The 11,856-nt window shown below is 43.6% G+C and overlaps 1 protein-coding gene across 3 annotated transcripts; it reads left to right on the forward strand.

The window, feature by feature from the left end:
* LOC110389403 (gap junction beta-2 protein-like) lies at positions 346-5,303 on the forward strand. 3 transcript variants are annotated; one of them, XM_021379771.1, is made up of 2 exons: positions 346-465; positions 2,314-5,303. In XM_021379771.1, exon 2 carries the CDS (start codon positions 2,336-2,338, stop codon positions 3,011-3,013), a length of 678 nt encoding a protein of 225 aa, XP_021235446.1. In that variant the 5' UTR covers positions 346-465; positions 2,314-2,335; the 3' UTR covers positions 3,014-5,303. The 3 variants fall into 3 exon arrangements, with proteins under 3 accessions (XP_021235446.1, XP_021235437.1, XP_021235430.1); XM_021379762.1 differs by lacking the exon at positions 346-465 and adding an exon at positions 567-845; XM_021379755.1 differs by lacking the exon at positions 346-465 and adding an exon at positions 567-718.

An 11,856-nucleotide genomic window follows, 5' to 3' on the forward strand; every position in this document is an offset into this window, starting at 1 on the left:
TCTTCACCTCAACGCACGAACACACCGTTTCCAGCGGTGCTTTCATGTCCCTGGACAAGACCTCGTTATGTCTGCAGCCATAGGCACGGCATTCCACCGCCGCCCAGCTGCTTCACACACAGCGCTGTTAGAAGCGAAGATTTCCCGTGCCGTGAGCCAGCGGCGCCGGGCAGCCCTCCCCCGAGCAGTCGCAGTCCAAGGCCGTGGGCCGCCACGCAGCTCGCTACCCCGCACCTGGCCGCCGGGCCCGCTCCGCCGGCAGCACCCCACGGGCACCCCGGCCCCGCCCGCGGGCGGAGAGAGGCGGCCGCGGGGCGGGTTAAAAGCGGCGGCGGTGGAGCGGGGAGGGCTCCGAGAGCTGCGGGGCGGCGAGGCTGGGACCGGCCGTCCGCTGGCAACGCAGCCCGGGACCCGTGCCGTGCCGTGCCGTGCCGTGCCGTGCCGCGCCGCGCCGTGCCGCTCCAGGTGAGGCTCCGCCGCGGAGGGCTCGGGGTGAGGGGGCCCCGGGGGTCGCGCCGAGCCCTGCCACCCCCAGTGTGACGCCTCGGGGCTGTGGAGCTCCCGGTGCGCGGCCGCTCGGGAGGCGGGGCGTGACCCGGGGTTTGCTGTGCCCCCCGCAGCCGATCGGCGCGTTTCTGTGGCGGGGATGAGCAGGAGGGTGTCCCGTCGTGTTCCGTGTTCTTTTTTCCTCCGAAGTTTGCAGCTTCAGAACCGCGATGTGAGCCCACACCTGGAGCCCGGGTTGTTCGTCCCTTTCGGATATAAATCAGATAGTTAATTTCCTTCAGCCCTCGTTGGCCCCATTTTGTTCCTTTTATTTCTATGTTTTAATGTCTATGCGACAGGTGAGAGGAAATGCTTCACAGAAAGCTCAGTTATCTGATCACAGCCGTGAGTTTGGATCGGCATAAAAAGCTACACAGAATGCTGCCATTCTGCAGCAGGAACGCGAGAAACCTGAGGAATTCCAGCCGCCTTTTTCGAGGCTTTTGTTTTTTTTCCTTACCCTGTGTAACCTTTCCTCATGACAGTAGACCTGACCTCTCTCTCCTCCCTGGAGGCTTGTCTGTACAGGCAGGGCCCTCGCACCACGGCTGTGTGCATCCCTCACTGGTGGTGTAACTGCAGCAGGGTAAAGGAGTTCTCTCTCTCTCTTTTTCTTTTGCTGTTACCTGAGAATTAGCAAATTTAAAGACTTTGCCAGCACAATAAAGCACACTCCCAGCTCCAAGAGGAGCAGGAGCTCTCGTTCAAAGATAGTGTAGCTCTTCTGAATGGCAGATTGAGCCCTGCCCCTGGAAGATGCTGGACCAGCTATGCAGGTTCCTGGCTGTGGATTTGAAGCATTTTGTCTGGTTCAGTGATACTTACAAATGGCTGCTGGGCAGTGAAAGCCAAGTCGTGAGACCGAGCTCTGCCTTCAGCAAAACTTAAGCTTAATTCTCAGAGGGTGAACAGCGAACTTCCTTCAAGAGCAGGAGGAAGGGAGGAGAACAGAAATGGAACTCCTCTGATGTTTGACCTCTTATTTAACTGGAGTGTGATAGCATCTAGAAAATCAACGTAAACTTTTTAGCTGAGGGCTTTATGCTGCCAGCCCTCTGGCTCTGGCAGTCTCCTTTTTGGATGAGGTACCGATGAATGTGGAAGGGCAGGCTCTGCAGAATTGTCCTGTGCCTGCTGGTTGGTGCTGTGTATGTGACAGAGTTGACTCGAGGTTTCTCAACAGTGAAATCAAATGCTGTACTAGAGATGAAGGCTCTGCCAAGCAAAGGATCTATCTGAGCTGCAGCAGACAGCCTTAGGGGCCTGCTGGAGGCATCTGGGAGGAGTTAGATCTCCTGGTGGAGATAGCAAAGTAGTACTTACCTTGGAGGCAAGGCAAGCACAGCATGGCCTTCTAAGGCTGTGGCATTGATAAAGAAATCCTATGAAAATAATTTGTTTTGTCAAGATTATTTCATGTGATGATATCATTTTCTATTGCTTTGGGAAGTGCTCTGAGAGCTTATACAGAAAGGGAAAGAGGGCTTGGGGGATTCAGGGAGGAAACACCTAAAGGTGTAACTTATTTCCTACCTGAAGCCTAGTTAGAAAAATACGAAAGTATGCTTGTCTCACATAAATATATGGAAGGAGAGAGTCTAATAAGTTGTTTGAATCCACAAATACAAGGATAGAATTAATGAATGTAACTTGCATTTGCCTATGACTTGAGGGAGTTGTTAGGAAATCCTCTTGCCTATAGAAAGTTTGGAAATGATTCTTTGCTGCTCGGAAAGTGATTATTCGGTATTTTATGTCATCTTGCAGGTAAAAGGACACAGAAAAGAAGATGGATTGGGGATCTCTGCAGGCTGTTTTGGGAGGTGTGAATAAACACTCCACCAGCATTGGGAAGATATGGCTCACAGTCCTGTTCATCTTCCGTATCATGATCCTGGTTGTGGCTGCAGAGAGAGTCTGGGGAGATGAACAACAAGATTTTGTCTGCAATACTCTTCAACCTGGGTGTAGAAATGTTTGCTATGATCACTTTTTCCCCATCTCTCACATCAGACTCTGGGCCCTGCAGCTGATCTTCGTTTCCACCCCTGCACTGCTGGTAGCCATGCACGTGGCTTATACCAGGCATGAGAAGAAAAAGCGTTTCAGAAATGGTGAGAAAATTAATATTGAAGAGCTGAAAAATGAAAAGATTCACATTCGAGGTCCCCTGTGGTGGACATACACCAGCAGCATCTTCTTCAGGATCGTCTTTGAAGCAGTCTTCATGTACGTGTTCTACTACATGTACGATGGGTACCAGATGCCTCGTCTGGTGAAGTGTGATGCTTGGCCCTGCCCCAACACAGTGGATTGTTTTGTGTCTCGGCCTACTGAGAAAACCACGTTTACTATTTTCATGCTTGCTGTATCTGGGATCTGCATGATGTTGAATCTGGCTGAGTTGTGTTACTTAGTGATAAAAATTTGCCTGAAAGAATCTGGGAAAACAACAATTCTAAAATAGTTCTCCTGTTGCGTGATTGCTTGGCTCCCCAGATCCCCTCAAAATTTACTTAGGTGTCAGAAAACAATTGGCAATATTTTCACACTTGAGGAAAAGGATAAAAGTAAATGGACATATTTTTATGATAGTCTCTCTGGGAAGCTGCCACTGAGGCAGGTTTTAAGACTGTGATCTAGTTTGGTATTCCTGTATTCACAAATAGGGAGATTGGCTTTCTTGGCCTGTACCTTTTCCAAGTATGCCTCCTGCTGCGATGGTCACTTTTTGAAAAGTGGGAATGAGAAGGTCTAGTGCCACACAGAAAGAGGGACTGCGAACAGATTCCATCAAATGATTGTTCCCTATGAGACAGGGCACTGTGCTTTCCTGCTCTGTTTCTCCCCAGCATGCTGTGAAGGATCTCAGTACAGTAGATTTTATTTGATGATGAGACTTTTACTCAACTGGGCTTCCTTCAGCAGTGTTTTTTTTTTGTTTGTTTGCTTGTTTGTTTCCCAGTAAGGTTCAAAAAACTGCCTTGTTGTTTTGCTCTGGTTCTTCTGGTTATTTTCCAGGGGAAAACACCTTCAAAACCTATAACATGATAAGCAGCAGCTCATACCTATTGATGCTCTGTCAGCCTTTTTTTTTTTTTTTTTCTTCCCTATTCATCCTGTATAGCTTTTCTTCATAAAACCTTCAGTTCTGATTTGGTGCACCTTTTAAGTAGCTGCACCAACTCCCGGTCTCTGTGGCATTCTACACAGTGAGACTGAAACGCCTTTTCTCTTGTTACCATAGGATCAGCAAGAATTACAGACAACTTGCACAGCTGAAATAGCAGTTTCCCAATCAGAAATCGGGGAACTTGAAAACTTGATGTTCACATTGCTGAGTTGTAAATTGTACATAATTAACTTGAACTATGTGAGTCAGTCTCATCTCTCCAGAGCAATCTCAAAACATGTTCTGTTTTATGCCTGTCATTGGCAGCTATACCAGCAGATGCAGCAATGCAGTGTACCTCCTTAGTGCTTGCCCACTGAATACAGTTCCAGTAAACTGACTCTTCGTCTTTAGCTTTAATAATGCTCCTTCATTTGGGAGGAAAGCTAGTTACCTTAGGTTCTCTTTTTGCAGCCATCTCCTCAAATACTTTTATCACTTCTGGATAAACAAAGCTGCCTGAATTAAGACTCATGACCTTTCGCTGTGCACTGGAAGTGGAGCACAAGCAGGCTGCCACTGCTCGTGTGCTTATCCAGTGTTACAAACTGACTGCAGATGGAAGTCGTTCATCAAACGTAGTAACAGGGAAAAAAAAAAGACTGCATCCTTAGAAGTATGAACAAAAAAAATGTGAAGTCATTAATGATGAGCTGAACTGGAAACTTGCTCTGTGAAAACATCCTTAATTCAACTCTAAATAACAAAGCTTAGCACATATTGGGTTTGTGCTTGGTAAAGTTCCTGCATTGTTCTGTGTACAAGTACAAAGAGAACAAACTATCTACACTCCCAGTGCTCTAGTATTACATTTCTTTTGTAACAACTAGATTTTTATTTTTTTCTGAAATCATAATTAAAGGACATTTGTAGTGTCCATTTTCTGTATTACTTACATGTGCCTGACATGTCTGATGAAAATCTGTTTACCGCAGTAGAAAACGAATGCAGCAATAATACATTTAATAGCTGGGAGCTACTGTAAGCATTTTAGCCTTCTGCCACAGGTTGTTTTTCAATCTGTTACACTGCCTTTGCTATCAGTTACATCCTGCAGACCTTGTGAGCCTATAGTGTAAGGCCATATGTGTGATCTATGCTAGAAAACAAATGCATTGTGTAAATCAGTCTTGTACTAGTGAAACTCTAGCTGGAAATGGCTCACAGTAAACAACATAACCTCCCCAGTGAGGAGAGAGCTTCTTTTCCCATTGTGCTCTTAAGTAGAACTGAACTTTAACTGGAATGCAGTGCACCAAAACTGGCAACACCAACAAGATAAGGTTAATTAATTATCTTCAGCTAGTAGTTTGGCAACCAGATATCATACAGGGAGAAAAAGATAGCAATTGGGAAAGTTGCTGAAAGTGACCGAGAGGACATTGATCCAGCTGTAGCATTAGGTGTAATAGCTTTACCAGGAGATGTTTATTGTCTCTGAGATTTCTGTTTATATGCGACTAAACATCTACTTTGTAAGAAAACAAAAAAAAAGTTGTTCAGATACTTAATAGGAATTATGCCCTTTACACCTATTTCTGTGTGCTACACTGCATGGTTGTCAAATAATAGATTTCGTACAGATTAAAATACAATGCTGTTTTGGAATTGTGTGTGCTCGTCCTTGAAATACAGTGTCTCTCTACACTTCTACTCTTAGCTAAGACTAATGATCTTCGAGATACTTCAGGAGCTACATATATATACTTCCCCATCCTACCAACTCAGCTTGTTGTCATTTTGTTTTACAGAATGTATTTATCTTCTGTAAAGTTGTCCCAACTCTGACCTGGGTATTTTCTTTATACACGCGCATAGCCACAAACAAGGAAACAAGCAAACAAACATATGTATGTATATATGTATGTATACATATTTATAACTTAGGCTTGGAAATGAACTAAGGTTTAATTGGCAGATTCAACTGAGGAAAAAAGTTACATCTCTGACTTTCCACCTCTGATAACTCAGCTTACACCTACTATCACTGAAATCTATCATGGCTCATCCCCCAGAGCTACCCTAGAATTCATCTTCAGAACTGGCCACATAATGGTACACAACTCCTCCCTTTTTTCTGCCCTATAAATCATCGATACTAACACAATGCTTACTTTTTCATCTGCCTGTGCAATGCTCACTGTATTCCATTGGATTTGAATAAGCCATTTCAAAATAGAAAATCCTCTCCAAGCATACTGCCAGGTAGCCAGATGCTTGCATCAGCCTTTCTGGTAAAGGAGTAATCACACGTCAGTAGGGCATACAGTTTAAGAAAATATGTTTAGAGTGAGCTGGTGGAGAACATACACAGTAGACTTATGAACCACTGCAGGTTTTGGATAAATAAAATACTATGTTCAACTGGTATTTACTTTTTCATTGTATCTGAAGCCACTCACACAAAGCATTGGTTTCAGGCTGCTGTTTGAACAGCAGTGTATTTTGCACACTGCTGAAAATCAAACAGTATTTCACTCATATTCCAGCATGGGACCCAGGAAAACAAATACTACTGTAGTGAGTGAATGCAGTGACAGTAGTCTGAAGCAGGCAGCGTTTTTCAGAGGACAAGTGTGCTGGGCAGGCTGAGTTGCTTGGGTAACGTACATCTTTGCTGTCCTCTTGGCAATCACAGTCAGCTGTGGTAGAAAACAAAAACAAAAACAAAAACCAGCGGTCTTAAAACTGTTCAATTCAGGATGACAAAGATTGATTACAAATGTTTTGCAGGTCATTTGCAGGACTGAGGTTCGATCTTTAAGACAATACAAGAGTGCCTCCTCCAAGTGATCCACACATCAGCAGAATTGCTGCACCTTCTTTTGACGGGTTGACTGTAAAATCTGCTGCCTCTTTGGTATCCAACTATCAACATTTCTCTTGTCATAAGGCTCCTTTCACTTGGTCTGAAAGTATTATGGCAGTCCTGGTACACAGTTAATCCTTAATCTTGTTTCTGAGTTTCTCCAACTAAAAGACAAATATGACAGCTATGTCATGTTCAGAGGGAGCAGGGATGATTAATCAAACATCGTTGTTTGTTAAGGTCAGTGCAATTACAGGTGCCAGAAAAAAATATTTTTATAATTATTGTGTGGTAAAGATTTCAAACCTATTGTATGTTGCATCATTACCATAATACCTGCTTGTGGTTAGTCACATCTCTGCCCCAGATATTGCATCCTTCCCAAGGACTGAGTGCTTAATATATAGTGTAAGGATCTTCCACAATCTCTCCAATAGAAATGAACAAAAACAAAACCTGCACTTACCCATCCACACGCAAGTGCAGGTTGAACAGACTGACTAAATCATTATACCACTGTCATCTGATAGAAGACTGAGACATTGCAACATGGATTTGTCAGGAGTAATTTATGCCTTTGCCGTGATAAAAGCTTTTGTATATAGCAGTAAAATAGTTGTTAATGATTCATTGTCAAAGTGTGAAGATCTACCATATAGGATAACCTCTATGCACCTGGGAGGAACTGCAGATACTTGGTAAGATAGGCCTGGAAGTCAGTAAGATCCTTATCACTGGAAGAAATGGTATAACAAAAACAGTTTGACACTTCCTTTGGGAAGGAGTTGTGAAACACTAAGCATTTACAAGATTGCAGAATGGAAAACTGTTCTGAAGCAAAGAACAGTTTTGCAAAGAGCTGATGTTTGTAGTACACCATCAGTGGAACATGAGTCAATAATGTTTCTGACTTGGAAAATATCATACTGGTATGCATTAAAGGTTTGCCAAAAATATGGTGTTTGAAATAATGATTCCACTCTTCTTTAGCACCTGCACTTCCTTATCTGAAACCTACTTTGGGGCACCTTCTGTTAAAGAAAAGTTTATCAACAGGAGAAATCAAGGAGCTGGGAATAATAGACGACCAGATATTTAAAACACAGAACCTAACAGGAAAGCTTGAAAGAAACAGGTCAGTTTGGAAAAGTTTGAAGAAAGATCCGCAGAACTCTCCAAACGTGTAAAAGATTGTGGCAAGGAAGATGAAATTGTTCTTTATATCTATTCGCAACAGGGTAAGAAATAAAGGGAAGGTGTTGCAATGAGATTTGGGCTAATTGCTTCCAAAAGCATTCTGTGGATGATGGACTCTTCATCACTGAAAGCTGTTACATGGCAACTTAGTCCAATACCTGCTGAGGGTGGCCTAGATATAGAATTATGCTATGGGGCAGAGGGAACTTTTAAAAATTTTGTCGGTGATGGGGGCCCAGTTAAGGAGTCAAGTTGTACAACTTCTTTTTGCTGAGCCAAAGCTCACCTACTAAATAAATTTATTTTTCGTATGAATTCAAGTCTGCATGTCAGTGCAAGGTCTACCCAGTATGATATCTGTCAGCATGGCTCCTTTGGGCTTTTAGCAACCATAATAATACATTCTTGCACTATAATAAATTCCACCTGACAAAAAGCATACAGTGTGACACTATGAGTAAATAAAACTGTAATTTATATTGAGGAAGGTAGCAATGGATTTTTTTTTCTCCTCAGCAGAGTGGATAGAAAGCTCCTTCTGCCTCTGTTTTCTACCCCAATTTCCTCCCAATTGCAGAAAGACCAAAACCCAGACCCTGTTTTAAGTTTCACTGTCCAGCTGACTATATATAGGTGGATTTCCTGGCAGCCTGGTCAGCATTCAGAAGAAGATTCAGAGGAATAACGTACCATTTTGGGTTACGGGATTCTTTCAGTGCGAAAGCAAACCATCAGGTGGTGCAACAGGTTGAATTTTGCACAGATATTTTCCCATATATGAACTTTGCTTGTTTTTCTATGTCAAAACAGGAGATCTGTTGCTGCTCTTACCTGTAGAAGTAATACAGTATTTGAGGTCTTGACAAACTCATGTCAGTAAGGTATATTCCTGGTGAAACATATTTTATTTGCTCTTACCCTGAATACAGTGGAAAAGAACATCAGTCAGGGAATTTCCTTGTTTAGAAGCTTTGGCTGTGGTTTGACATTACAAAATGTTCATAGAATCATAGAAACAAAGAATGGTTTGAGTTGGAAAGGACCTTTAAGATCATCTAGTTCCAGTTCCAACCCCCTTGCTGTAGACAGGGACACCTCCCTCTAGTTCAGGTTACTCACAGCCCCATCCAGCCTGGCCTTGAATGCTTCCAGGGAGGGGGCATCTCACTGGGCACCCTGTTCCAGTGTCTCACCACCCTCACAGTCAAGAATTTCTTCCTAATATCTAGTCTAAATCTACCCTCTTCCAGTTTAAAGCCATTTCCCCTCGTCCTGTCACTGCATGCCCTTATAAAAAGCCCCTCCCCACCTTTCCTATGGGCCCCCTTCAGGAAGTACTGGAATACCGCTATAAGGTTCCCCTGGAGCCTACTCTTCTCCAGGCTGAAAAGTCCCGGTTCTCTCAGCCTGTCCTCATAGGGGAGGTGCTCCAGTCCTCTGATCATCTTCATGGCCCTCTTCTGGACGCACTCCAGCAGCTCAATGTCCTTCTTGTGTTGGGGGCTCCAGAACTGAACGCAGTACTCCAGATGGTGTCTCATGAGAGCAGAGCAGAAGAGCAGAGTCACCACCCTCGGCCTGCTGGTCACACTTCTCTTGATGCAACCCAGGATACGGTTGGCCTGCTGGGCTGCAAGTGTACATTCCTGGCTCATGCTGAGTCTTTCATCAACAAGCACACAATAGTCCTTCTCCTCAGGGCTGCTCTCAAGCTATTCTCCATCCAACTCATATTTGCTGGGATTGCCCCGACCCAGGTGCAGGACCTTGCACTTGTTGAACTTCATGAGGTTGACATGGGCCCACCTCTCAAGCCTGTCCAGGTCCCTCTGGATAGCATCCCTTCCCTCTAGAGTTTCAGCTGCACCACTCAGCTTGGTGTCATCTACAAACTTGCTGAGGGAGCACTCAATCCCACTGCCCATGTTGCCTACAAAGATGTTAAATAGCACTGGTCCCAGCATCGGTCCCTGAGGAATGCCACTTGTCACCAGTCTCCACTTGGACACTGGGCTGCTGACCACAACTCTCTGGGTGTGACCATCCAGTCAATTCCTTACTGCTCACTGTGTTCACTAGTAGCACTCATTTAAAATATTAACATTGATAATATTGCTTCCTGTTCATTCCTGTCCCATCTGTGTCTCTTTCCCACCACATCCAACACAGTGTCTCCACTACAGGACCTTTACTGTGCCAGCATAGTTGTTTGCACAGCTGCTGTCAGCACTGGATTGAGGGACTGATTTAACTGGTATAAAAACAAGCATTTTTCTTTGCTGGATTGATTTTTACTGGATTAACTCCTTGATTTGGCTTACAGGGAGAGTACATGAACAAACATTTATGCTTACATGACTGTGAGGCAGTAGGCGTAGGGCAAGAATAGCTGTAGGGAGCGAGCAGAGGCCTGGAGGGAACAGCAGCATGTTAAGTTGCATTTACTGCTACGCCCACTGCAATTTCAAATCACAGCCTCTGCCTATATTTTCATAGGTAGCTGCTACTAGGAAGGCAGAAGTCTTCCTACCTTTTCCCTCTTTCATTGCTGTACCTTCCCTGCTCTCTAGTCTTTTCTACTGGCCATCTTCTCCCTTGCTGCAACACAATCTACCCCCAACAGCTGTATGAGTTGTTTTAACTCACTAACTCAGCAGAGAACACTTTTAACTCCGTTTTTGTGGTTTTTGTTTCTGCCAGGATTGTGGCCCACATTAATATATGCCAAGTACTAATATTTTGGTCTTATTTCTTCACTTTTCTTCCAGTAGTGTGGAAAAAGAGCTTCATGCCATCACTGAATGATAAAATGTGTCGTTCCTCTATCCTGTCCTATATCTCACTGCTACATATCCCAAAACAGTCTGATTTTTCATTGTATTAGGAGATTTCCCACAGTCTTCTTTTGAGAGGAAGCTTGCTCCGTCAGTTAAAATGCCAGACTAGGATGTCAGTGGCATTCTCAGCTCTGCTCCAGATTTTTTTATGATCTAGGATAATTCATTAGGTCTTCTTATGCCTCTGTTCCTACAAACTAGAAATCTCAACAACTTTTATTGCCACCAGTTCTTATTTGTTAATATTCTGCTTGCCAGTAGTATCTAACAGAACAGAAAACTAAATACTAACTAGTAAAGTAATAATTGTAACTATGTAATATGAGATTAAACTAGTACTACAGTCTTTCTATTACCGATTTATTAAATAGTTAATTTCGATTAATCCACGTAGAAAACAACGAAGGAGAAAAGACTTCAGTGCTTCTTGCTTGAACCTGTGCCTCCTGGCAGCAGCCTTTCTCAGCATTTAAATATCTCTAGTGCCATCTTCTGTAGCACAGCGGCATGTCAAGCGAAGTTCTTACCGTTCGCGTACCATGCAGGGTGGTTGCCGCAACGCACTGAACTGAAGGCATTTGTTGCTCCTTCTGAGGCTGTGTGGACACAATTGCACTGCCAACCTATGTACCATTTTGATGTGGCTTGTTTATGACTAAAGATGTACACTGCAGATTAGAGTTGCTTCCATTAACTGCGTTTGGAGGCGCTGATATGGAATGAGTGATCCTCTTTGTACTGCAAAACAGATGCATACATTAGAAGTAGCATGGGGTAAAACTCTGCTTTTCATCAATATTGATCTGCAGATCTCTCTTTTTCTTATAGGGCGGAAGCTCAGGTTTACCATAAGATTAATATATATCTCCTTAACTTACGAGATCTTTTCTTGGGGAGAAAAATCCTACTTTTACTCTTTCCCCCATTTATTTGGCTTCAGATCCTCATCTTCTAGTACACAGCTAACAAATAGTCTGTCATACCTCCTCAGCATACCTCAGTCATACCTTTCATCTTTGGGTTTTCATCAGTACATAATTGGCCTTTTACTTTTAAAGCTTCTCCTTTTAGGTTTTCTCAGGGCACTTTGCCTCTCTGCCTCTGAATTTTCTACAGCCATCCCAGAGATATATCGACAGTCCAAAACTGTTCTCATAAGAACCCAGAAAGGAATTCTTGGAAAGGAATTTATAGTGGATGGATGTATTTCTGTTGTGGGCAGCCGCTGCAACAGATTATCCCTGTTTGAAGATGTACTGAATTCTATCTTAAAAATCTTCTGTGTCAGTATGGAA

Source organism: Numida meleagris, chromosome 1 (genome assembly GCF_002078875.1).
Source record: "Numida meleagris isolate 19003 breed g44 Domestic line chromosome 1, NumMel1.0, whole genome shotgun sequence".
Classification (NCBI taxonomy): Eukaryota; Metazoa; Chordata; class Aves; order Galliformes; family Numididae; genus Numida; species Numida meleagris.

Excerpts from the sequence above, each read along its gene's own strand:
- LOC110389403 (XM_021379771.1), top strand. The coding sequence starts at position 2,336 with ATGGATTGGGGATCTCTGCAGGCTGTTTTGGGAGGTGTGAATAAACAC.